This window comes from Corapipo altera, unplaced genomic scaffold, assembly GCF_003945725.1.
Source record: "Corapipo altera isolate COAL_440 unplaced genomic scaffold, ASM394572v1 24, whole genome shotgun sequence".
NCBI lineage: Eukaryota > Metazoa > Chordata > Aves > Passeriformes > Pipridae > Corapipo > Corapipo altera.
Window position 1 is genome coordinate 3,972,313 of NW_020884903.1, and position 24,919 is coordinate 3,997,231.

General features: G+C 40.4%; 2 protein-coding genes across 2 annotated transcripts in view; one reads left to right on the forward strand and one right to left on the reverse strand.

The window, feature by feature from the left end:
* The window catches only part of MPPE1 (metallophosphoesterase 1), a 32,728-nt gene extending 29,116 nt beyond the window's left edge, over nt 1-3,612 (reverse strand). Inside the window, exon 1 of the mRNA XM_027651002.1 lies at nt 3,537-3,612. The gene's annotated coding sequence lies outside the window, so the exon portion shown is untranslated. The remainder of the gene's footprint in view (nt 1-3,536) is intronic.
* Nucleotides 3,613-3,635: 23 nt separating this feature from the next.
* Nucleotides 3,636-24,070, forward strand: IMPA2 (inositol monophosphatase 2). The gene is made up of 8 exons (XM_027651006.1): nt 3,636-3,850; nt 8,894-9,027; nt 13,451-13,555; nt 14,907-14,952; nt 17,203-17,311; nt 20,821-20,929; nt 21,113-21,264; nt 22,089-24,070. The coding sequence occupies exons 1-8, from the start codon at nt 3,731-3,733 to the stop codon at nt 22,202-22,204; spliced, it is 891 nt and encodes a 296-aa protein (XP_027506807.1). The 5' UTR covers nt 3,636-3,730; the 3' UTR covers nt 22,205-24,070.
* Nucleotides 24,071-24,919: the final 849 nt, after the last annotated feature.

The window sequence follows — 24,919 nt, forward strand, 5'->3', positions numbered from 1 at the left end:
ACTCAGGCTAATAATTCCAAAAGATTACTTCCTTTTTGTTTTCTTTTTTTCCCCCCTCTGTTTTTATTAAAGCTGTTAGACGCTTGTTCTCCCATTTAAGTCCCTATTGGGAGATCATCCATCAAACCTGTGAAGTGACAGAGATCCGCACTGGAGGCCATCTGAGGATTCCACGTTGATGGCCAGTCAGCTACGGAGAGGTCACTCTCTCTCTGCAAAACTACAACCTATTTTATTGCATCACCACAGCCTGCAATTACTGTCCAAGAAGAGAACGGCAAGCTGTTTGCTGAATTAAACCAATTCCAGCTGCAGCAGCTTCCCCTGAGTGACCCTGGTTTTTGCACCACCGTCTGAGCAGACCTCAGCGGGGCTCCCTGTGTGGCACACAGAGCAGCCGCGCCAAGGAACGCGGGGCAGCGGTTTGGGGCAGGAAGGGAAGCTGACTACCACCTCCAGCTGAGCCACACCTAAGTCAATTAGGGCTTCACACCCTGGGAGAGAAGGAAATCCATGACTAGTCTCCGTTTTCTGCTCTGAGGTCAGAGAGAACAGGTTTTCCTCTCCACTGAGTGTTCATTGTCTCCGGGAAGGAAGTCCAACATCTACACAAATCTGGCGGGGGCTCTGGAGGATTGAGGCAGACAAAGCACCCAAGAAACACTAGTATTTCAGGTTCATCCAGGATGGGCCTATTCCAAGTGGATGAGATTAAACACGTGGCATGTGTGTAGGTTATGAAAGGCATGTGAGAGGAACTGGCTCGCGTCTGGGGTTATGAAAGATCAGAGGTTATGAAAGACCTTGGCAGTTATGAAAGAAGAACCAAGAGTCTGATCCAGCAAGGCAGAGAGCAGCCTCAACCTGCTCGGAGGTGAACGGATGTTCAAAATCACCCAGCAGCTCACAGGAGGAAGCTCACACTGCCTGGGCAGGCCTAGGCTAAGGAGGGCTTGAAAAAAACATCAGAAAAGTAATATATAGAAAGTTGTCACAGACTAGCAGAATGACAAAGAGATATTTTGCCATCTCTTTATAGGACTTACAGGCAGCTCTATTTTTTTGCAAAGTTTTTTGAAAGGTCTTAAAATACTAGCTGCAGCTACTGATTTTATAAGAAGTATTCTTTGCTGGCCTTCTAGTTTTGCTTTAAATCTTCTACCTGCATAAGCCACATAGCTGCAATGAGGGTTCATTCAGATATTTTAGCCTCTGAAGTTCAGCCTCTGGTGATCGTATTATGAATATTCTACCACCAGAATGAAGAGAAGGTTGGGGAAATTTTACTAGCCAAATGCTTATTTTCCAAATGCCACTCAGACTCCATTTAGAGAAAGGATATACTCTTGCTTAGAAAAATATTGAGGAGAGCACTGCCCCACTTTGCAACAGTACTTTTCTGTGATGATGATTTTCTGCAGTTACCTTCAATGAGGATACTTCTGCATCGTGCCTACTACACTATCGTTCACACTGCCCTGCTTTTAAAATGTGAGTTAAACAGACCTTTCAAATGCACCTGTGGCAGCCTAATCACAACAAATCTCCAGGTATTCAGGCAGACCTGAGACATATGGGAGGAAACCATCTGCTTTACATCAGAATGGGACCTAGCCAGTTTCTGCAAAAGGTATAGACTGTTTTTACTGTTGGTGAATTCAGTAACTAAAACTTTTCTTTCTAAGAAAAACACACTTTTATTGTGGTCTGAGATGCTTCCTAGAATGCAAAGCCATCTTTAACTGTACATTTTCTAATTTACATTTTCTAATTTACCAGAGTTAAAGCTATCTATGCTACATCTCAGCAGCCCACAAACCTCACCAATCTGCCCCTGCACAGAAACTCTCTAGGGAAGGTCCTGAAGCCACCCACAGCCATGCTCAGCATGGCAGCAATGAAAAGCACAGACTTCCAAAACCTGGACGAAACTAAGGTTAAGGAAGAATCCAGAGCAGTTCTGTTCTATACTATATTGCATGTTTGTAGGGTTATTGCACTTAAGGAAACTAATCTTACATAAGGACAAAACAGATACATGTTTGAAGAAACAACTTAGAATAATCAGTTAGCAAAAAGATTGACAAATATTTGGTGAGGATTTCTTCAAAATATTTCATCATTTCATATTTAAGCTAAACTTCCAAACTTTGTATATTAGTTAATTCATCTTCTCAGGGTTTGTTACTATTGTTTTTTCTAATACAAAATGGGAACTAAAAATTGTTTCACCAAGTAGATGGACAGCCTTGCTGTCTTTGTGCTATCCACAGCCAGAATAGCACAATTTACAAATTTAAAGAATGAAGTTGAATTCTTGTGCTACAATCCATGAAGTCCAGTCACTTGCTCTAGAAGGAAAAGGTCCAAGTGTTTTATTTTAAAAAGTGTCTATTATTTTTGTGAACTACATATGGCAGGAGTGTCCCTCTCATCCCAAAGTCATCTGTGTCCTACAAGATAAACAATACAAGAAAATAGATCTAGACTTAGGGTCTGTTATGTTAGCTATAATGCCCAAGTCAATTTAATTTAGCCTAGACTCTAGAAGAATAATTAATTTTGTGTTCAGAGGTAGTAAGTGGTGGTGTTATGTAGTTTTCTTCATGCAGATGTGTTCATCACTAAAGCCATATCTATTCTAGCCCTGAAAACGAAACCCTCAACCACAAAGCAGGTGGTGAAAGACAATAGCAGGTTTCATACACTCGATGTACTTAATGCATCTTTCAAAAAGCTACACCGATGGACCCAATCCCTGGACTCTCTTTTTTCCCATTCACTGCCAAGTGTGCATCAGAACAAGTCATTTGGAAAACCTCACTCTGACAGATAAAGTGCGTGTTCCCAACACTCCCTCGGTGTTTTAAGTACTACAGTCTGACTGCTCTATTGCATAAGCGTGTATTCATTGTGGGCTGTCCTCCTCCTCCAAGGCGGATCCAGAATCCCTCCGGTATCTGTCCCCTACTCGGCCGACTCAAACGCATTGCAATTTGGCTTATACGGATTCTGGAACTGTGAGTTCTGAATTCTCCTCATCCTTGATAAATCCAAAATGACACACGAAGCCAAGTGAAAAATCTGAAGGGCAATGTATTTCTCACCACACATTTGAACTCTCAAGCACTGGCAAGCTGCTGAACTTTAAAACCTGAACTGCCCTTTCCACTCCCGAAGCCGCTTTTCCCCCACTTTCCCCCTTCACTCCTGAGATGGCCGATGCCAGCCTCCAGCTTCTACCCCAAAGTCCCGGTAACGCTGACAGCCGGGCCCCCGTTTTCCGGGATCGCCCTGGGGAGACGGGGGCAGCGGTGCCCCTCCCGGGAGCACGGCGGCTCCTCATCTCTTGGCAACCAGGAGCGCCCCATCCCTCCCCATCCCGGCGGTACCGGCGCCATGTCAGGCGGGGCGCCGGGGCACGGCGATGGCGGTGCGGCGCATCCTGCCCTCCGCATCCCGCCCTCCGCGGCCTCGCCGCTGCCCCCCGCGGCACCCCCCGCCTCTACCGGCCCTCCTCCGCCCCCGGGGCTCACCTAGAGTCAGCGCCCAGCAGCCGCGCCTTCCCCATTGAGCGCGGCGGCCGCCTCCCTCCGCCCCGCTGCGCTCGGCGGGGCGGTGCCGGGGCGCGCAGTGACAGCGCCGGGCACCCTCCTCGGCGGGCGCTCCTGGGCGGGCAGCCGGGCCCCCCGCGCCCCCCGGCCCCGCTCCGGGCAGCGCAGCCGCCGCGATGAAGCCGTGCGAGGAGGACGAGGAGGAAGGGCGGGCGGCGGCGGCCGCCGGCGGCGTAGGGGACCCCTGGCAGGAGTGCGCGGAGGTGGCGGTGCAGCTGGCGCGCCGCGCCGGGCAGGTGAGACGGGGCCGGCACCGCCGGGACGGGCTGCTCCGCCGCGGGGGAGCCTTCTCCCGGCGCGGGTCAAGGAAGGGCCGTGCGGGCACAAAGCTGGGCAGGGGGAGGAAGGCGGCAGGGCTCGGCGCCCGCTCTGCCGGCCCACCGCCGGAGCCCTCGGCCGGTTCCCTCTGCCGCGGGAGGGATGACGGCCCTGGGGTCTCCATCTCTCGGGGGTCCTCATCCCCTGGGGGCCCCATCCCTCGGGGCCATTTCCCTCGGGGGACCCCATCCTTCGGGGGGCCCATGCATCCGTGGGCCCATCCCTAGGGGCCTCCTCCCTTTGGGGCCCTATCCTTCGGGGCCCCCATCCCTCAGGGGGCCCCCATCCCTCAGGGGGCCCCCATCTCTTGGTGCCCCATCCCTCGGGGGCCTCTGTCCCTCGGTGCCACTTCCCTCGAAGGTCTGTATCCCTCGGGGCCAACATTTGTTTTTGAGCAGCCTGTGCAGAGGAAAATAGTCGTGTCGGGGAGGTTTTGTCTTGTTATATATAGCACAGTGTTCAGAGTGACTGAAATTCACTTGCTGGGGACAAGTCAGCTGTGTCTTCGGCAAAGATATTTAGCTTATATCAGATCCGTGTTTTGACACAGCAGAATGTTAATCATCTCAGGAGACATCCTGGCCCACACTGTATGCAACAGCAAAATTTCCACCAGGTCTAACAGATTCAAGAAGTAGGATCAGCAGATTGTTTGGTTGAGAAATTGGGTAAAACACAAACACGAGTGACATGTATTTCTTTCTTGCTTCCATTCTGCTCTGTTTTGAAACAAACTTTGTACCTATACACTGTGATTTAAGGGGCCCCCCCTTTCTATCTTGAATCCATGACCCATAACTTTTCCTTAATACATTGTTAAACATATTTTCTCCTTAGTAGAAAACATACACAAAGATGAACAGAATGCCAGAGGAGAGGAGACTTGCTTTAATAATGCAAGGGCTAAATGGATAATCCAAATCAGGATGACAGGTCATGCACTCACAGACTCTCAAAACAGGAGTTTCTCCAGCATACTCATTCTGCCAGCCATTTCACATGAGAGACTCATGACTTGCTCAAGACTCCACACCTTATTTCTCAAAATATCAATTTGTAAAGACAGCTGTAACCTTCTCCAGTCATTTCGCTCAGCCAGAAAATCACAGCACCTTTTCCTAGAAGAAATAAACATCCCAGAAGTCTAGTCCTTGAATCTTTTTAGTTCACAGTTTGCCATTTCTATCTTGCAAGTGGCAGGAAATAGCTGATTCCTTGACAGGCCAAATTTAAACCAGCCAAGGATGTTGTTTAATAGGACTTTGGAAACTGGGTATTTTTTTATTGTTATTAATTTTGTCATGGTAAGGATTCTTTTTGTTACAAAAGGCATCAGAGATCCTTGTAGCAGAAAAGGTGCAGGTAGGGCTGTATCTTCTATTTAAGCATCAATCCAGCTATTGCCAAAAGAAGCTACAGGTAAGGATGCAAAATGCAGTGTAACATGGGTTTAATAGGACTGGATTTTTGTTGAAAACTGACTGGTAAAAATGGGGGTTATTTTCATCAGCAGTTTTCTGGTCTCCCGTTTTGGCTTACACAACTGTTTGGTTTATATTACATTATATTTTGTGAGTGTAAGTAAAATGCATCTCCTTTCCACAGATAGGCATCTGTACTCTGTAATAGTTTCTTCTGAACCTAAAAGAGCAATAAAGAAGTGTTTGCTTGAGTATGTGTCAAAAATTATGTTGCTGGAGTAACGAATATTACTAGGTTGAAATCATTGCCTCTTTGCCCATCCTGTTACTTAGTTCTCTTACTTTTACGAAATATCACAGGCTCTCATTAAATATATAGGGATGTTTCACATTGAGAATGGCCACGATTTTGTAATCTCTGTTACTGACCTGCTTTAAAATTATGTCTAATTCACTCTATAAGGCCACATGTAACTGCACTTTTTCAGACTTCTCTTTTGTTTTCTGGGAGTAAACTCTCCTTGCTATGTTCGCTTGAGTACACCTGTAGTTTTAATATGACTTTTTGCACAAGAAAAGCAGGCACAACTAGTCTCTGCACCTTTGATAGTATTTGAAAGCACCGAGTAATACTTACACAGTTCTCTCGAGTTGCAGAATTGGAAAAACTTCACCAAAACAATCCAGGTGAAAACAAGAACCTGACACTAGAAGATAGCATGTTGAAGCCCACACAAACTACTTTTTTTCTTTTGATTTTCTCTTTTCTTTTCTTGCTGTAAAATCTCTGTAATCTAGGGACAGTCCATAATACAGTGATAAAATATAATAAAATACGTTTACAGCCAGATTACAGGATCTTGGCTACCAATTTTGTTGTATAATAGTGATAAGATGCAATCATCTCTTTCCATTTCATCAACCTGTAGTTCCTTTGGTCTTCTGCTTACCTGATGCCTGTTACCTAGAGTGAGACTTTTATGGAGCTCCGTGCCCAGCTGGAAAGACCAGGCAATTACAGGAGGTATCTACAAACCTTATTGTAAGGCTTCTGCAAGGAGACGAGTTGAGTGATGCTCTCGAAGTATTCTGAGGCACTGGGCTCTAACACTCTGTAGGCAGGTGATTTTCAGGGATTATTCAAGACAAATTGGATTCTGGGCTGTTCTGAGCTATTTGATCATTTTCTAAAGAGTAAAAGTTGTTTCATCAGTTATGCAGGAAATGTGTTCTTTGTGTGCAGCTCTGGCTTGGACTGCATACGTGTTCAAGCTGGAGCAAATGCATATGAGCTGCCTTTGTAAGAGGCAGAGTTAGAGTTAGACCCGTCCATCCCGCGACATCACCTGGTACTGCGGATAAGACTCTAAAGATGTGGTACCCATTTGTGGCTGGTGACCTCAGCCCAGCATCATGACTTCTCTCCTGCTCTCCTCTTGAGGTGGCACAAAAGGTGGGGAGAGGCAGTCTAGTGTTGGGCTGGTAAATGTGTGTCATGCCTCCTTGGCGTGGGCCCACAGAGGAGATGAATGAAAAGACCATCGGCTCCCTCTTTATATTGGAGTCACACTCTTGGTGCTTCCCACCTCCAAAGTGATGGGAGCCTCATGCTGGCACATGCAGGCTACCAGGGAAATGGACGGGGTTAAAGTTAAAAATGGTCATGAACAACTGGGTAAAGGATCAGAAATGAGAAATATTAAATTTGAAGCTGAGATGTGCAAAGGTCTGTATTCAAACAGGAGCAATCAAGTGCTGGAGCATATGATGAAATCAGCTTATTGCAGAGCACATCCACAGGAGAGAGGTTTCATCTCAGCTTTTCTTTTTGCAGCAAAGCTCAGGTGTGATCTCACTGCCCTGCTGAGCAGTAGCACACAGTGATTTGAATGGCTGCAAAAACATCCTCAATCTACAATGTATTAAAATGGAATAAAAGTCAAGAACTTGGCGTTGCAAAGAAGAAATTAAAATCTTCTTAGGTTCTGAGCAGTATAGGCAACACAAAAGTAAAGAAGAGCAATTAAAATAAAAGGTATCAGCATAGCAATTTCTTTTAGAATACGCAACTGAGGTAGCTTGAGTGTTTTGCATTCTGCTTTGGACCGAAGAGAAGCCCAAGGGCCTTCCTGGAGCTGTGCTTTTATGCTTCTAGGGTAAAACATTCAAGAAAACCACACAGGGCAGTGAGGGGAGTAAAAAGATTAGATGTGGTTAATATTTTGATATACAATAATAAACTTTAGCACAAACTCAAACTGAAAAGTATTACCTGCCCATACAAGCTCAGTGTATAGGCACAACTGATGTTTTATAGCTCACAAAAGAGAAACATTTGTCCAGATCCCTTCTGGACTAAGGCAACAGTCAGCAATACCCATTACTTGTCAGAACAACCAACACACCCTTCAAACACATTATTTTGTACTGTGAAAACCAAGAGCTGAAACTGAAATTTGTGAGTTTCTGGTTACCTTTCCCATGCATAATACGGCAGAACTGTGTTCTGTGGTCATCGAATATTTCTCAATGGTTTTAAAATACTTTGATCAATGGAAATTTAGATAAACAATTGACAGGACTTGGAATATTAGTCTTGTTGCTGCTGGGTTTTGATAATATAATTCTACACAAATAAGTAGTACTTAACTTTTGCTTTCTTTTGGTTTTCCTAATTTCAAATAATTTATCATTTTTACTGGTTAAAAAGTGAGTTATCTCTTTTTGTGTCCTGCTCCTTTTTTTTTCTTTTTAATGAAGAGGTGGGGAAAAAAAAAACGCAGAAAGAAAATGGGGAAAATGGGAAAAATCTTTCATTAATTGTTTTCCCATATGTGCATTTGCACTTGATGTGGTTTAGTTCAGAGTTCAGAGCTTGTAACAGTAAAACCCTTGAGAATGAGATAAAAACTTTTCCAGAAGAGAGTCCAGGTTTAGATAATTGGTTTCATATCTGGGGAAAAGTCTAAATTTTTGTTTTTGTTATATATATAGCAGCTCTTTGGGAACTAGTGGGTGGTCAGTATTTGAAGTTCCAAAAACCAACGAGAAAAAATAAACTGTGTGTCTTTGTTGGCAAAGAAAGAAACTAGTGGAGTTTGCCTTATTGCATGTCTTTTAAAGTAAGAGAGCAGTGGGATATTAGCCCTGTAAATTAAAAAAAAAAAAGAGAGAGAAAAAGAAGTTTCTGTGAAAAAAATCCTGAGCCTCAAGGGTTTTTCTTATCTTACATATTTTTTTTTGAATTTTCTAAATCATGAGGACTGCTATCATCCTTTTATTTCATTAGTTGCATCCCAGTCATCAATCCTTTTCTGAACTGTCAGGAGCGGTTTCTGCAGAATGATTCAAAATGCCTTGTTCCCAAAAAAAATACTCATTAGCTCAGAAGGATTTTTCATCAAAAGAATTAGAACAGCCTCTGGTAGAATTAGGCCTACAGCTGTTTTTCAGGATTAGCTTTATTTTTCAGTAAATATATTATTTTAGCATGCATAGGCTGAGTGCCCAACAAATCTGATTTATGAACTTCTGTTTCAGATTATTAGGAAAGCTCTCACAGAGGAAAAACAAGTGTCCACAAAGACATCTGCAGCAGATCTTGTAACAGAAACTGATCATTTTGTGGAAAATTTAATTATTTCTGTTCTGAAAGAGAAGTTTCCCTCCCACAGGTGAGTGCCTATAGTAAGACACTAGCAATGACCTTTGTTTGTCCTTTCAGTGCTGCATATGTGACTGGCATTTAAAGGGTATTTTGAAAGTCTGTATATCTTTCTTAGATATTAACCTACTGTTGTTGGACACTTTCATAGGACTCCTATTTTTAAAAAAGTACCATTTCTCTATACTTAGTGCTTTATATTTTCTAATATTTATGTTTCTTGATATATGTATTTAATAGCAATGTTTCCCCTGTAGGGACATCATGTGTGAAGGTTTCATATGGATCTCCATGATTTTCAGACTACTGATCTGTTCCCAGTTATGTAAAAATGATGCTAAAGATATCTATAAAAATATAGCTGAAATATGTGATAGTAAAGGTCTGAACCTGCAGACCTTTCCTTCACTTCCTTTTGCCATCATACACACACGTTTGCCGGGTCAGGACAATATCATATTTAATCACATAGAATCCCAAAATCAGGGAGAAGCAGGGATTTTTATCATCATCATCATCATGATTTGGTGCCTATACATAAACAGGTTATAAATTACTACATGGGGTGTTAACCCAAGGTTTTAAAAATGGATCAGATTGTTGACTCCTCTTAAATTATTCTGGCCAACTTGAAAATAACAACTCTCAGTGCATGCACAGGTTAGAGAGAGGTTTTGTATTAGTTGGCCAGGTTTGGTTGGCTGCAGAGACTCTGCAATTGATTTCTACATTTGACTTCAGTGGATAAAATTCATCTTCCCACAGAGCCTATGTGTGCCTTAATTACTGTGTGACTTCCTTCTAACTGCGTGCATCTCTGGTGGAGATGAGCCTTGCATTCTAGTGCTGTGCAGAAATCAACAAAGAAGAAAATCTGGAGGGCTCAGCTACTAATCTGATTGTCGGCGAGGCTGCTGGGCAAAAAAACCACCACCATAAGAAGGAGCAGAAAGAATGTTTTATACTAAATATGGCTTTCTAAACACGTGTTGTGTGTGATGGCATATTGAAGCAGTACTGTACAGCATAATGTGTGGTTCTTGGCTGTGATTTGCTAGAGAGTGCCAGGCTTTACAAGCCTGTTATTTGTGTAATATTCCATCTACTATTGCTGGCTGTGCTCTTTTCTCATCTCCGCTCCTACATTAGGTTTTTTTTCCTTGAACAGTCTGGCAGAGAAAGTAAAACATACACATTTCACATAAAATGAGAATTGTCAGAAGCACTCAGATTACTCGGAATGGGAACAAAAGTTGTAAGGTCAACTTCGACCCAGGAACTGAAAAATCCTTGACTCCATCAACTCCTCACAATTAACTTCTGACTTTATAAGTAAATAAAGGAATTACCATTTCTTCAAGACAAGTATTTTTTTTTATATTTGCCGTAGATTTTGGATAGAATTTATTCAGATTAAAACTAAATTTAATTTAATTAAAGTTAAAGTTAAATTTAATTAAAACACTTGCAATGAGGAGCCTACAGTAGCAAGCAAGGGTTAAATTACAGTGCAATGCAAACATTAAAAGATCATTTAAATTGCGTTCAGTCTTTCCCCTAACCTGGCTGTTGAAAGCAGCACTGAAGATTCCTGTTATTTCTTCTTGTTCTAAATCATCTTGATTCTTATGGTCTCTGAATAAAAAAAAATTTTTTTTAGGAGTTAGAAAAATGAAAAGGGATCTTATTAGAATCTGTACCATTTGCAGTGTGGCAGTGATGAGTCTTGACATATTGAAAATGTACTCAAAAGTAAAGAGAAATATTAGGAAAATCTGTTCCAAAGGTAGTTCTGTCCCTTGTTCCTTTCTTCTCTCTTCTTGGCTGAGTGATATATATCATGTTCCTTCATGCTTCACTCAAATTTTCATCTGTGGTCGCTCTTCAGTACTCTGTTATGGTCCATATGAGTCTTTTCAAAAGGATATTTTTTTCTGAGAAGTCTTTGAGTTGTGGGTAGGCACAGCCAGAATACCAGGGGCTACTGGTTGAAAAAGGCTATCCTACCATTTACACGTGTTATTGTTACACAAGCATCCTTTGTATTCTTTGTGGCCTTAAATCTGTAGACATTAAAACCAGGACACAGCGGTTAAAGAGGATGACATCCAACCCTAGCTTCCCAGCTTTCTGCCCTCAGAGCCCCATAGGGGGTTAGGTGAGGGACAGCCCCAGTTTGAACCTCTTATACCTCACAGGGTATCACTCCTGCTGCAGTTTATGTGATGTTACAATTTCCCTGCTGTTCCAGCAATGAATTTCAGAGCGGCACCATGGTATGAACAGGCTTGGCTAAAATTACTAGACTCATTTTCAGTGGGAGTAAACTGTAATCCAGATTTGAAGAGAGGTCGGCAGAGCTGGCAGGATGTCATATTAAATTAACTGTTTTAATAAGATGGCTACCCCTCCCACTTCTCAAGCTGTTCCTAAGATTTGGTCTCCAGTACTTCACGCTGAGTGTTTTGCTTAGTTTGTGGGGTTTTAGAGGACATAGAACAACACATTTGATGTTGACCTTGAGGGACTCTCACAGTTCCCAGTGCTGTAGAGCAGCAAGGGCTTTTTTTTAACCTATCAGCCCAGATTTCATAAAATGTGCACCTAATTTGTCCTACATTTTGGAAAAATTGCCCTTGAGCATGAAGACTTTTATCAATAGCACTGCTGTGCCCCAGCTTCATTTTAGCATTTCTGAACCCGAGGACTGCAGCATCACAACCCCGTTGTAAGAGAAAGGCGAGGGACAGGCTTGCAACACTTGAGGGTAAATCATCTTACACAAAAATACTCCTGTCTTTAAAGAGGTTCTCATTTCACCTTTCTTTGAGTGGCAAGACAGTGGCTACAGTTCAGGCTCTGGCAGGGGGAACTGGCAGAAGGCTGAAGCAGAGGCATATTTTATGTGGAAGATGGACAATCTGAAATGGGATGTAAGCTGCTTCAACTGCAAGATGAGCTTCCTCTGCAGCTAGCAGCACAAAGTGTGTGGTTGGGTTTAGGTGCTAATTACAGGATTTTTAAAAGCCAAAGTCAAATGATACAGCACCAACAAGACAAAATAATGGAATATTTACAGCGAGGAGTCTGCAAAGTGTTACGTTAAACTGAGAATTTCAAACACTTGTTCAAGTCTTTCTCATTTCTCAGTTGTACAGGAACATTTTGTCCTTCAGTTGTTGTCTTTAATGGAGATGAAAATAGTAACAAACACTTCCTAGTTCCCTTTTCATACCGACTGGGGGTCCATAATGCCATCAAAATAGTCTGTTTCTACAGAGGTCAAGGCAGAGTAACATTTGGAAAAGTCAAGAAGTCTCCTCCTGTGCTCTCTGCAGAACATTTTAAGCTCATGGTTGCAATTGTTATCTGGAATCATGCAGTACATGGTGAAGACACAAAAGAAAATAGCTGCTGCTCTAGTCCTAGGGAGGCAGCTGTTTCTGCAAAAGACATTTTCTCTTTATTTTATCCATTTTTTTCTCTTTGTGTCTTTGAGATAAGCTTTTTTGTCCTCAGGTATTTGCAGGAACTCTGAATACCGTTACCATTTGTTCGAATGTGAAACCACCAGCAAGATTCAGTACTAGCAGTTGGATTCTATACCTTCTGTATATATAGGGCTTTATGAAAACCTGTGAGAGCAGCACCTGCACAGCTCTTATAGAAAGAGATCCTCAGCAGTTTGTGGGACAGCAGGGATAATTAAGGTCAACAGGAAATATGCCAGAACTGGATGTTTGTTTCCCAGGGAAAAAGGAGAAAAAAATTGCTAAAAGAAACTGGGACAGAACAACAGAAGAGAATATGACCTCAGATTTCATTTTGTGCCTTATGCATCCAAACAACAAACAAAAAAAAATAATAATTTGTTGATTTTTTTTTCTGGGTCATGGGAAAAAGAAAGTTCAGCTTTGTAAACCTTTTAATTTCCTGAACCAGACTGTAAAATTCAAGTAGGAGCAAGATTGTGGATTTTCAAAAATGCATTATTTCCTGCTGACTGAATTTGACTGCAAAAGAGAAGGAGGTACAGTTTGCAGTTTATAATACTTACTGCAAGAGACAGGCCTAACCCACAAAATTACATTCTGCATAAAAGAAATCTTCTAGAGTTCAAAGGATGCTAGTTCAGATCCGTTTCTGCATTCATTTTCATGACTTTCTTAATGATATATTGGGAAAGTGAAAATAAATAGAGTTCTTTTATACCATGTAAAATAGTATACTATAGATTTGAGAACTCTCCTTCGAAGTCTCTGTGAAAGTTCCTAATTCCTAAATTAAAAAAAAGCAATATGTGTGTTTACATTTATACAAAAATGTTATATATATAGAGAAAAATTATCTCTTAAAAGATGGAATTGTATTTTCCAAGTCACATATGTAAGCTAATGTTCTGGGATACTTATTTTATCCCATACCAAATGCAGGTTTATTGCTGAAGAATCCACTGCTGCAGGTTCAAAATGTGTCCTCACCGACAGTCCGACCTGGATTATTGACCCTGTTGATGGAACGTGCAACTTTGTGCACAGGTAAATGGACAGTGAACTGGGAAACACATCAAAAAGCAACATGTAGCTTCTCACAAGTCAACCCTTCTTCTTGGAGGTGCTTTACCATGGTAGGTTTGTCCCTTTGACTCACAAGTAGGAGTCATCCCTTTATCTCTTTGTACCTCGCATAGTGTATCTGAGGGAGGCTGTGTTTGTGCTGGGGAGAGCTCTACACTGTTATCTGAAGGTAAGCTGAAGTTTCTGCTGACTGCCTAATGACCCAGAGCTCTTGCCTCACAGCTCGTTTATATATATAACCACATGTGAACGTGCAGAGACTTGAGCTGAACTGGAGGAACAAGGCTGTGCTATAATGACACTTGGCCTAACACCTTATGTGGGTTTTACACATTCCTTTTAGGAGTGGTGTTTTCTCCTTTTCAAACACAAATGCTTCATTTTTCCCCGGGAAGTACAACTACGGCACGTATGTAGAGTAGAGCTGAAGACTAAGTACAGAGATACTGGTTTTAATTTTCTAAAGTACCTCTGCAAAACGAAATCTAGGGGTCATTACTGCAAAAATGAGGAGTTTTAATTCATCATGTGAATGCTAGGAGTTGTAAACTAATGACTATTCATAATATTTCTAAATAAAACTCTTCACTATGCTCTGCCTTATAGTTAGTGGCTGAAAGTAACTGCCTGTATCATAAAAACAAAAAAAAGGCATTTCCTTGACTTTTAGTGCCATTATACAGAATTCAAGGGAAGGTGAGGTGTCGTGTGATGATGTTTCATGCAATTAAGTGAAATTTCCTCTTTCTAGCAGTATTTTCTGGACTTCTGAAGCCCTTTTTAAAACATGTTTTTAAGAAATGAATTTATTTCATCGTTTAAAATGCAAGAATTATACCGTAATCAAAAGGACCAAATTCAGTACATGATCATCACTTTGCAAAAAGTGGGCGTAGAGGAACTGGTTTCTTTTTATGTTGATGTTAGCAGCAAGTTATCTCCATGCTACTTAGTTGCTGTCTCAGATGCATAACTTGAACAAAATGTGCTCTTAAAAATGATGGCTTGTTATAACATTAGTGATTTTATACTGGATAATTCAATTACACTAAAGCAAAAAAATCACTAAAATATACAACGCGTTTAGTATAAAAATTGTGATGTCTTCATGTGTTTACTTCTTGCCTTCTCCAATGTTGTTACATTTTTAAAGGAACTGACAAAGTTAAAGAGGCTGACAAAGGAGAAATAGTACAATGTCAAGTGCATTTTGCCACAAGTAAGCTCACAGAGCTCCATGTGGGGTTTTGTTGCATAAGGAGTAAGTTGAGAGATTTTTCATCCCTAATATTTCATTGCTTATTTTTCACAGATTTCCAACAGTGGCAGTAAGCATTGGATTTGCTGTTAACAAAGAGGTATGAAGTATGTTCTTTAAGAGAGTTGGCTAGAAGCCTCAAAACCATGTGGGAACTTTAAATAAAAAATTTTTTTAAAATCAGTCACTACTCAGGTTTTTCCATGCTTTTTAAATGCATCTGATCACACTTTACTGATCTAAAATCTTAGTCCTGCAAAAATTACAGATGCAAACTGGCAATTAAAAGAGAATTCTTATGAATTATTATAAATATTATAGGAATTATGTGCAGAAAAAGGGAGTACTGGTGTGAGCAAGGTTATGTTAGACAAAAATCATAGTAAGTTCAATATAGTGCTGCCTCTTCATAATTTGAACATATCTCCTAGTGTTCTTATGTTATTTTTATTGCTTCTTTCCTGCTAGCAGTACCTGTGAAAGCTAACTCCTGCTATGAATCAATTTAGAACTGATTTTATGAAGAGTGCAAAATTATGGGCCTAGTTCATTTAATCTGCCTTTATATTTTTCTTAACATAGTAAAATATTTACCACATGAGAGCTTGATTACAGCAAGGATGGGAGATTACCTAGACTTCATATGTGCCATATTGAGTTTCCTAGCTGTACTCATTCATGCTAGTGCCTTTTCTCCAGATGTTGCCAGTATACAGTTTGATATATACAGACTAACTAGCTATTCAAATTGCCAAGGAATGTGCCTCTTTCAGCCTAACTCAACAATCTTAAAAATAAGTATAGCTTTAAGTGAAGCCAGCAAGAATTCTGTTAAGTAACAACCTAGTTTTCAGATGTCCTAGTACCTCACACTGATTTAAACAGAATAATGTTGTGTACTTCTTTGGTTAGACTTTTCAAACATGGAAACTGCAGAGAAATACTTCCATGCTTTTCTGAAATTTATTCATTCCCAGAGGTCCTTTTGAATACTACATATTATTACCAGACAGTTTTCTCTAATATTTATGTTTTCTAAAACACCGTCATGATTTTGATGCTGCGTATTTTGGGTTATGTAAACTAAACAAAGCTGAAACAAAAATAAAGAATGATGTTAAATCTCCCTCAGTAAACAAATGGAAAAAGCAGAAAAAAGTAGTAAACTGAAAAGGAGCCAAAGTACACACAAGGGAAGTGGCCTGAATATAAGCCTTGAATGTACTGAAGAAATTCCCGCAGATGTCTTCAGGGAAAGACACTATTAATAGCGTGTTCCTCAAAAATACCCCTTGGTTTAGATGAGACCTCAAGGTAGGGAGTGAGGACAGTCTATTTCCTTTGAATTGTCTTTGATGAACAAGGAGTGCAGCAGGAGAAGATTTCGAGTCTAGAACATATGAGATGTTTTCTTGACCCTGTTGCCAACTTCTGACACCTTGGGCGAGTCACTTAGTTTTTGTGTACCTGTCCACCCCTAAATTAAATAGTTCTAATAGTACTTATCTAGGGGTGATTTTCAGAGCTGACCTTTGGAATTTGTGACATGCTTTAAAATCTTGTGCTGAAACCCATTAAAGTAATGGAAATTTTAAATACCAAGGGTCAAATTTGGACCCTCTTCTCATCAGTAAACAGAATCTCCCACAAAAATTCCAGTGTTGCACATTCTTAAGCTTTCATTGAGGGTCACAGTATTTGCTATTTCTGTCCAAATTCCTTCTCTTGCAGTGCTGTGACTTCAAGGGATTCTCACTTTTATGTGTAAACAAAAGAATTTTGCAGAGAAACATTTGAACAAGTGACCAGAGTGTTCTGCTTTGCTTGAAAAGGCAGGCAAATTAAATGCACCACAAAAGTTGAAGTGCATACAAAAGCATCCACTGTTAATAAACAGTGTACCATGCCTTCTGATGTAGATGCTTGACTGATCAGGGTCCAGCCAAAGTCAGTGGGATTACTTCAAAGTGTAACTGCTCACCAGTGAAAGCAAAGCATTCAGAATCTTACCTTAGAGGACTTGCATATTTTCAGTAAGGACATACAATTGAATTTGAAATCAACTTGGCACTTAAGCCATTCTCATGTGAACAGAAACAAGCTGCAAGTAAGAGTTTAGAGATCAGGAACACATTGCATTAACTTTTCTTTATAAACTGAATTTTTATTATGACCTATATCTCAATATCACAGTAATAATAAAAATATTCCAGTTTATTAGCATCAATATAATCTTTGATTATGTGTACCAATTAAAAATATTGCTGATCTTTCTGCCATTAGTAGTTGTTTATATTTATGATGAGTAATTTGAGTTGCATTCATTTCTTTCCTTTTCAAAATCTTAAAGCTTGAATTTGGTGTAATTTACCACTGCACTGAAGAACGATTATACACTGGTAGAAGAGGTCAAGGGGCATTTTGTAATGACAAAAGGCTTCAGGTATCAAAAGAGACAGGTTGGTCTAGATTTTGTTAGAACTCTAAAAGGAATATGTTAATTTTGTTTCAGAGTTGTTGCAAATCATCATTAGGATAATGAACATCATTATCCTGATGGAAAGTATTTCACCTGCATGATAATTTTGTTGTTTTGTGTTTGTTTTTTTCTGAAAAACCACAACTTTCCTCCTTTTCTTTTTAAAATATACATCTGAATATGAACTATTTAAATAATCCTAAATAATTTTGCTTCACAACCATTGTTTAAAATAAGGAAGAATGTGTAGATTCACCAGTTTCATTCCAGCTGTACACTGGCATAACTTTTTATAAGCAAGATGCAATGGGAATGGTGAATCAAATTCACAGTACTATAGCGGCTGTTATTCACTTATTTTCCAATAAACTTTTATGTCACAAAGTGTATTATGTCTGTAGGCATACGTGCTGACAGTAAACTAAAGGATGCATGCTTCGTTAGGGGTTCTCTAACAGCTTGCTCTTGCATGTGAGGTGTTTCGATGTACAGATAGCCAGCAACACCTCGTCAACACTTTAATAGAGTCCTTTTATTGGTAAACCAGATCATAGATCTATCTGTTTGCCTAATGATAATAGATAACAATAATCTGATGTGTGTAGAGAAGTTTTCTTTTAGTCAATTAAAATGCAGAGGAGAGCATAACACTCAATTGTAGGCAGAAGCAGACATATGCCAAAAATGTACATCACTGTACACAAGAGATGGTAAAAACTTCTCCCCAAAGAGATTTAATTAGCTTAAAACACAGTAAATTCAAGCAATTTAACCTGGAGATTTCCTTAATACCTCAAGCAGACCCTGCATCAAAATTTCGCTGAAATTTGGGAAGTTTGGCTCTTCACCTAAATTAGTAGTAATCTGGGGTCTCCCTATTTGGAGACGTGGAGCAATATGTAAAGTCAATGACCCCTAAGATTTTCATCACTAATTATACCTCACATTTTTGTCAGTGCTCAAATATCTCATATTCCACAAAAGCCCATGCTGGCAGAGACTTATTAGGAAGAACTAGGGGTGCTCCCAGCTGGGCTGGATGAACCACTGTTGAAATGGCTTGACTTTCTTTTGCGGTCGGAGAGTTCTGGTTTCCAGTTGATCAAGGAGCAATTTTGGCACATGTCACTTCTGTCTTCCTGCCTCTGGACATCCGATCTATGTGGGTGTCTAGAACATAGCAAGGGAAGTAGACCTTCTGCCCTTCCAAATGCTTTGAAATTTTCTTTTGTTTTGAGATATATCATTTGGTGGTGGGAAATTTTCACCAGTGAAGCTGGATCTACTTTAGGATCACTTCTACTGATGTTTTGGGTGTTTTAAATCACAGTTGCTCTGTAAGGGCTGTGGCTTCAGTGAAATGAGCCAGCCCTGGAAGAGAGACTGTGTTTCCCTGCACACACCACTGGAACTGAGGTGGCCATGATGTGTTTGAGATCCAAGCTGTCATGTTACTTCCTGCCTTTTGTTTCAGGAAATGTGACCGTTGTATAACATTGATGTACTCTGTACATTCATTGTTCAGATTTAAACAACTGAAATCACAGCCCAGGCAAACACTGTTCTTTGTAAATGACCAATTTTTTAGAGGTCTGGTATGGTCTGGTCAAGGAGCTGGGATACACTTAAATGAAGGATCCATTTTCCCTTTGATCTTGAGTGATACTGTCTTCTCATGCTTAGATTCACATCAGGCCTTACATGTGCTAATACTATAAATGTATTTTCTTTTTTTAATCTCTTGTGGTCAACAGATTTGCTCTTTTCCTCATAAATCTATCCATATCACTGTTAAATCTCTTCTACCAAACCTGCTTATTTTTTGGCCTCTGTCAGGATGAGGAATAGTCAGTAAATTTGATCTTGTATCTTGAATTCCTGAAATCCCATCGAGTCTTGTGATCAGCCAGATCCTTTTCCTAAGCAGACACCTCCTTCTTACTTGCCTTAGTCTCTTCAACCAATTTCTCCCTGTAGCCTTGATGAAAATCAGAGATCCATTTATGCATTAGAAATATATTTAATAACTCAAAAGAACAAGTATCTTAGTCACAACCTAACAATGACTGATGTGGTGTGAATGCTTGGTGCGTTTTAGCAATGAGGTGTGCATTAAATGGTCTCTAATTGTAAATTGGGTCTATTATGGAAAATAAGCTAAGGCAGATTGCTTTCACCATCCAGAATTTTCAGTAGTAGCTAAATAACAAATACCCTACAGCATACCTGGATTGGTGGTTTTATATTTTAATGCAGTAGCTTAAAAAATGGTTGTTAAGTCTATGTTCCTATGGTTAAGATTTGTGACACCCGGTAACTTTTAATCTAATTGCATACCTTTTACTCACCAACCATTTTACCACATTGCTTGAATCCATAATGTTCATCTCCAATACTAAATTCATTGGCTGCCTGGGTAATTAAATGTCTCACTCCAGCCTAATTTGCTTTCGAAAACCTCCTTGCTATGTCTGCTGAGAACTTTCAGCTTATGCAACTAGCTGTAATAAGCAGGTAGATGTTCCCTATCTGAATGAATGCCTCGCCTCTAACCCAGGATAGAAGGTGACACCTGACATTGGGCACAGCATAGTTAGTGAGTAATCAACCGCTAAACCTTTGAGTTTTGTCATCTCTCTAATGCCTCTGAGTTCAGCTGGCACAGCAGAAGCAGGGACACTTGGCATTTGATCAACCACCTCCACCTACATTGGCATACGCTTGTTATAGACTGGCAATATTGAGATGTCACGTGAGGACTACTTCAAGAGCTTTCAAGTCACTGTGAGTCTCTCCTTTGACTGTGCACAAGGCTGATATCTTCACCTGCTCTAGGTCAGAATTGCCCTTGCTGAACACAAGACAAACAGAGCATTCATATGTTATTATGAATAAAGATACTGCTTTAGTTTGTGATAAGAAGGGATTGCTTTCAGTCATGAAGTGTCTTCAGTCTTTGAAATGTTGGAATGAGCTACTACTGAGTGACTGGTGATTTAGTCAGAAACATTTTTTTCCTCTTACTGTGCTCCCAGATGTTTAGAATTGGTCAACAAATTGCATTAAAATTCCCTATTCAAGAACCATCCTGTTTTTAAATATGAATATATTCGCATCAATAATAGTTACTAGGTCACTGGATTATTTTTAGCTGACTGCTAATATTAGTGAATTTGCCAAAAGGTGACCAATCAGTGAAGTAAAACAATGTATGGAAAGAGAAGGAATGTAAGAATGCATTCTTGGTTTTAATCTTCCTGTTCTTTTTCTTTTAATACGCTTAGAGCAGACCATTTGATATGAAAAACCTAATTTTGCTTGAATGTTCATGCAAAGTTGCCACTTAACCTATGAAAGAGTTTGGGGTAGAAAAAGGGAAATGGAAATTATTTTTGTGTGAAAAGTCCATTAGTGTTTAACTTAAAAACGAATTTACAGAACCTACCTGGAAGCTGTTGAATTAATGGAAACATCTCCCTGCCATTGCAGATATCTCGAAGGCCTTAATTTTAACAGAAATTGGTCCAAAACGTGACCCTGCAACTTTGAAATTGTTCCTTGGTAACATTGAGAGATTGCTCAAGGCCCAAGCACATGGGTAAGATACTTTACAATATATGTCTCACATTTGTGATGGAAAAGTCATTAAAACAAGTAGTTTTTAAAAAAAAAAAAAAACAGACAAAGAAGTGTGTTGTACATTTTGTGATCTCAACACATAGGTTGAAATGAAAGGCATTTTCTTCTTTATGTTACCATGTCCCTTTCTCATGGGGTTTAGGGTCCGTGTCATTGGGAGCTCAACCCTGGCTCTGTGCCACTTGGCATCCGGCGCTGCAGACGCCTATTACCAGTTTGGGTTACACTGCTGGGACCTGGCAGCGGCGACTGTCATCATTAGAGAGGCAGGTGGCACTGTGATAGACACTTCAGGTGAGCATATCCTTGTTTTCACTGACTTTTGGGGGATTGAGTGGCTACTTCAGGGCAACTTGTTACCTCAGAGCAGTCTTTCCCCTGTGGCTCTATCTTGTTTCTCGCAATATTCTGTAGAAGCATCTGTGCTCTCCACTAGACTGGCTGGTTATTCAGGACGCACTCATGTAATTCCAGCCTGGGGTTTCATCACATCGAAGGTCCTCTGAGTCAAAATGTATTTCCATGACTTTGAGTAATTCCTTTAAAGCATCATATTTACAGTGAAGAACCAGCCCAGGAGATTGGTAGGTGCGCTCAGACTCCAAACACATTCAACAGACGCAACCTCCCAGGAAAGGAGGACTCTGAGGTATAAGTCTGAACATATATGACTGAAAACTAGTCAGAGGGAGCGAAGGATAGCACAAGCTCCAGATTATTACTTTATTAATTTAGATGGTGCACATCTCAGAGTAATGGTTTACTGGTGACCAATACCTGGATACTTTGGAAAGATCTGGCAGATTAAGAGAAAGGCTATGCTGAATGAACTAATTTCTGTTGTACCCCTTCCTGTTGCTAGAAGGGAATATTGCATTTATTGTTGGATACTGAACAAATCTAGGCATTCACTGCTTCTCTTGCATACTTTGGCTCTGTACCTAGAATTTTCCAAAATAATTTTTTGCTGGAAGTGTCCAGACAGGAGTTGCTGAATTAGGTTGTTCTTCCCACCCCAAAAAGATCTGCGTATGAAGTTGCTTCAGTGTTTTTTGCAGCTATCTAATTACAGCATGGCTTGTATTTAAGACAGTTCTTATTAATCCTCTTGTCCTCAGGGGGACCTCTGGATCTTATGTCCTGCCGAGTGATTGCTGCGGGCACTAGAGAGATGGCCATGTTCATAGCTCAGGAAATACAAACTATTCACTACAAACGGGATGACGAGAATTGAATACCTACATCACAGAGTTCGCCCTCCTGAACCATGTAACTTTTGCCAGAGGGGTGGCTTAAAGGGTATGTGATTTGAGCAGGATGCTTTCTGTGGAGATTTTCCGTGTCAAATATTTTTTATAAATTTATTACGATGTGAGAAGGCATAGGGAGATTTTTAAACCTCTAAGAATCGTGTTTCCTTTTTAATATGTATCTCTTTCAGCAGTATCTTTTTTATAAGATAGTGTATTTTACTGGTAGTAAATTAGTCTCAAAATTAAGTTGTAATTTCATATCTGTGGGGCTGATACTTAGTCTTTTGTAACATGCAGCTAAAAATGGAACTTTATTTTTACAGATGCAGATCTCAGGTAAATGAGCTTTAGGACTGTAGTAAAGGATGAGTAGTTAAGATGTGTGCCTATAATACCCTTGTTCTATGATACTTAAGAATGCTATAAAAATGACATTGTTGTTTCCCAACTACGTCATAGCTATATATCCATATATGTACATGTATGTATGTTTGTGTGTATACATATATATATATATATATATACACTTATACATGTATATGCATGTATACACACACATACCCAGATGCATATGTTTATATATATGGATATCCTGGATGTTTACAGCAATTTAGAGAATGCATAGAAGAAAGCTAATATTGAAAGTTATTTTCAGGTGAAGAGTACAGGTTACTTAGGTGATTCTGGTCAGGGCTATCCAAATGGCAAATAGCAGAGCTGATCATGGAAAATGTTTAATTATTTTACAAACTGTCCAGCTAGTTTTGTTTCCCTTCATCCCTCTGCATGGGTATAAATCATACTATCCTACAGGCCTCTGTAAGATACTCCAACCTGCAAACACTTACTACCATAGAGTAATTATAGTTAAAACCAGGAATACTGAACTCAAACTGAGCTATTCACAGTATTAACTATGACACACAGTAGGAGGCCAGCAGAACAGAGCACAGTGTCAAGGAGCTGTTGATCTTAGAGAAACTTTGGGCAGAACAGCAGGATTTGGCCCCTTACAGGCAAGTGATTAAAAATATGCACAGAAGATATGCTTGCAAAAAGTTGTAAATCACATGCCCTTCTTGCACAAAGTTGTAATCACACTTTTTGATCAGAAAAACCTGTAAAATTTGTTATATAGGTTTTCCAAATACACAGTTGTTCTCTGTCATCGTATCTAGCCAAGGTTATAATTTCTATTTAGATTATGTTTTAAATAAGGAGCACAGGGAAAGTACAAGTATATCCAGAAAAGTAGTCTATATAAAATCATTTCTATTTTATCTTCAAAAATTTAATTAAGAGGTATCTCTTTTTTTCCAAGAGTGCAAATTAAATAAGGAATGAGCCAAAAAAGTTGGTTAAAACTTTGAACTTTTTTTATACACTGCATGTGTAGACTTTGTAAATGTGTTCAGATATCTGCCTAGAACAAACTAAACAGTATTTTTTAAAAATAACCTTGTGTGTGTTTCTTGCAATGAGAAATGTTTTTCACTGAATATAACAAAAAATTCTGTGTGAATTTTTGATGCTTTTTTTCATGAGAAATGCAAAGTATTGACTGTGTGAAGAATGTCTAAATCCAACTAAGCATTTAAGAGCTGATGGTTCTTACCAGAAAACCAATGTTTTCCATCACAGTGATCACTGTTTTGTCACTGCTCCCTTTTACCCCCTCCATCTCTTTTTACCCTCCCCCCACCCCCAATTTGGAAATGAAGATTGTAAGCCCTCTGGGGCAGGGACTTTGGCTCTGGGTTTTCAGAGTGCTAATAGGATGAGATTCTGGTCCACGACTAGGCACTGAGGTGCTATAATAATACAAATAATAAATACTAATAGGCTTATTTGTCTCTTGTTGACTCTTCCCCCACTTTCTGAGCACAGAGGAGATCCTAGTGACAGATGCAGAGTTTTGTGGCATTGCTCTGATCCCAGGGTGCTTAGCCTTGGCAGTCGTGGGAGCAGCTGGAGCTTTACTCGGGCTTGTGCTGTGACTGTAAGCTCTGTAAGGAAGCTTATGCTGGCAGGGAGTCAAGTGTGGTGCAAGCTCAGCCCCACTTCATCCGCTCCCCCTCCTAACCCTGTCCCCCGCCATTGCTCTGGGAGAGGAGCATGTGTGAGAAGCAGCTTCTTCGTGGCTCCAGTGAGGTTTCCCAGCAGCTCAGCCCACTTGTACAAAGAAAGTCTCTGACCCAGTTAGGGCTGGCATGCCTTGGTGTCCCAGAGCTCAGCAAAGCAGGGGAATCTGTGCATCGACTTCAGTGGCACATGCCAGGAATTTGCAAAGCTGGGAGCCAAGCGTGGTAGGAAGGGAGAGGTGCAGAAACCCATTCACAAGTTCTCATTTGTGCCCAAGATGCAGTTTTGGTTTTTATTTGGGCTGTAGTTCAAGTATGTTAAACTGGCAGTGTGTATGTGGAGCAACAATCCTGTCTCCCCCACCTCCTCTGTCACCTATGTGCCAGGACAAACATTTCTGAACCCTTCCAGAGGACCAGATGAGTGAAGTGATCTGCCTGTAAATTACCCCAGGAAACAAAAAAGGATTATTTTCCAGGCAGATCGTTTTCTCAAGCCAATTCAGCCCCTGGCCACTACAAGCAGATGACTTCAGGCACCATAGGGGGCAGCGAGGGGGCAAGCAGGACGGCTGCCTTCACAGATGCAGCCACAGTACAACACTTCAGACTTTG

Coding starts and splice junctions, on each gene's coding strand:
- IMPA2 (XM_027651006.1), top strand. CDS start 3,731: ATGAAGCCGTGCGAGGAGGACGAGGAGGAAGGGCGGGCGGCGGCGGCC. Junction 3,851..8,893: donor TGGCGCGCCGCGCCGGGCAG/GTGAGACGGGGC, acceptor CTTCTGTTTCAG/ATTATTAGGAAAGCTCTCAC. Junction 13,556..14,906: donor ACGTGCAACTTTGTGCACAG/GTAAATGGACAG, acceptor TATTTTTCACAG/ATTTCCAACAGTGGCAGTAA.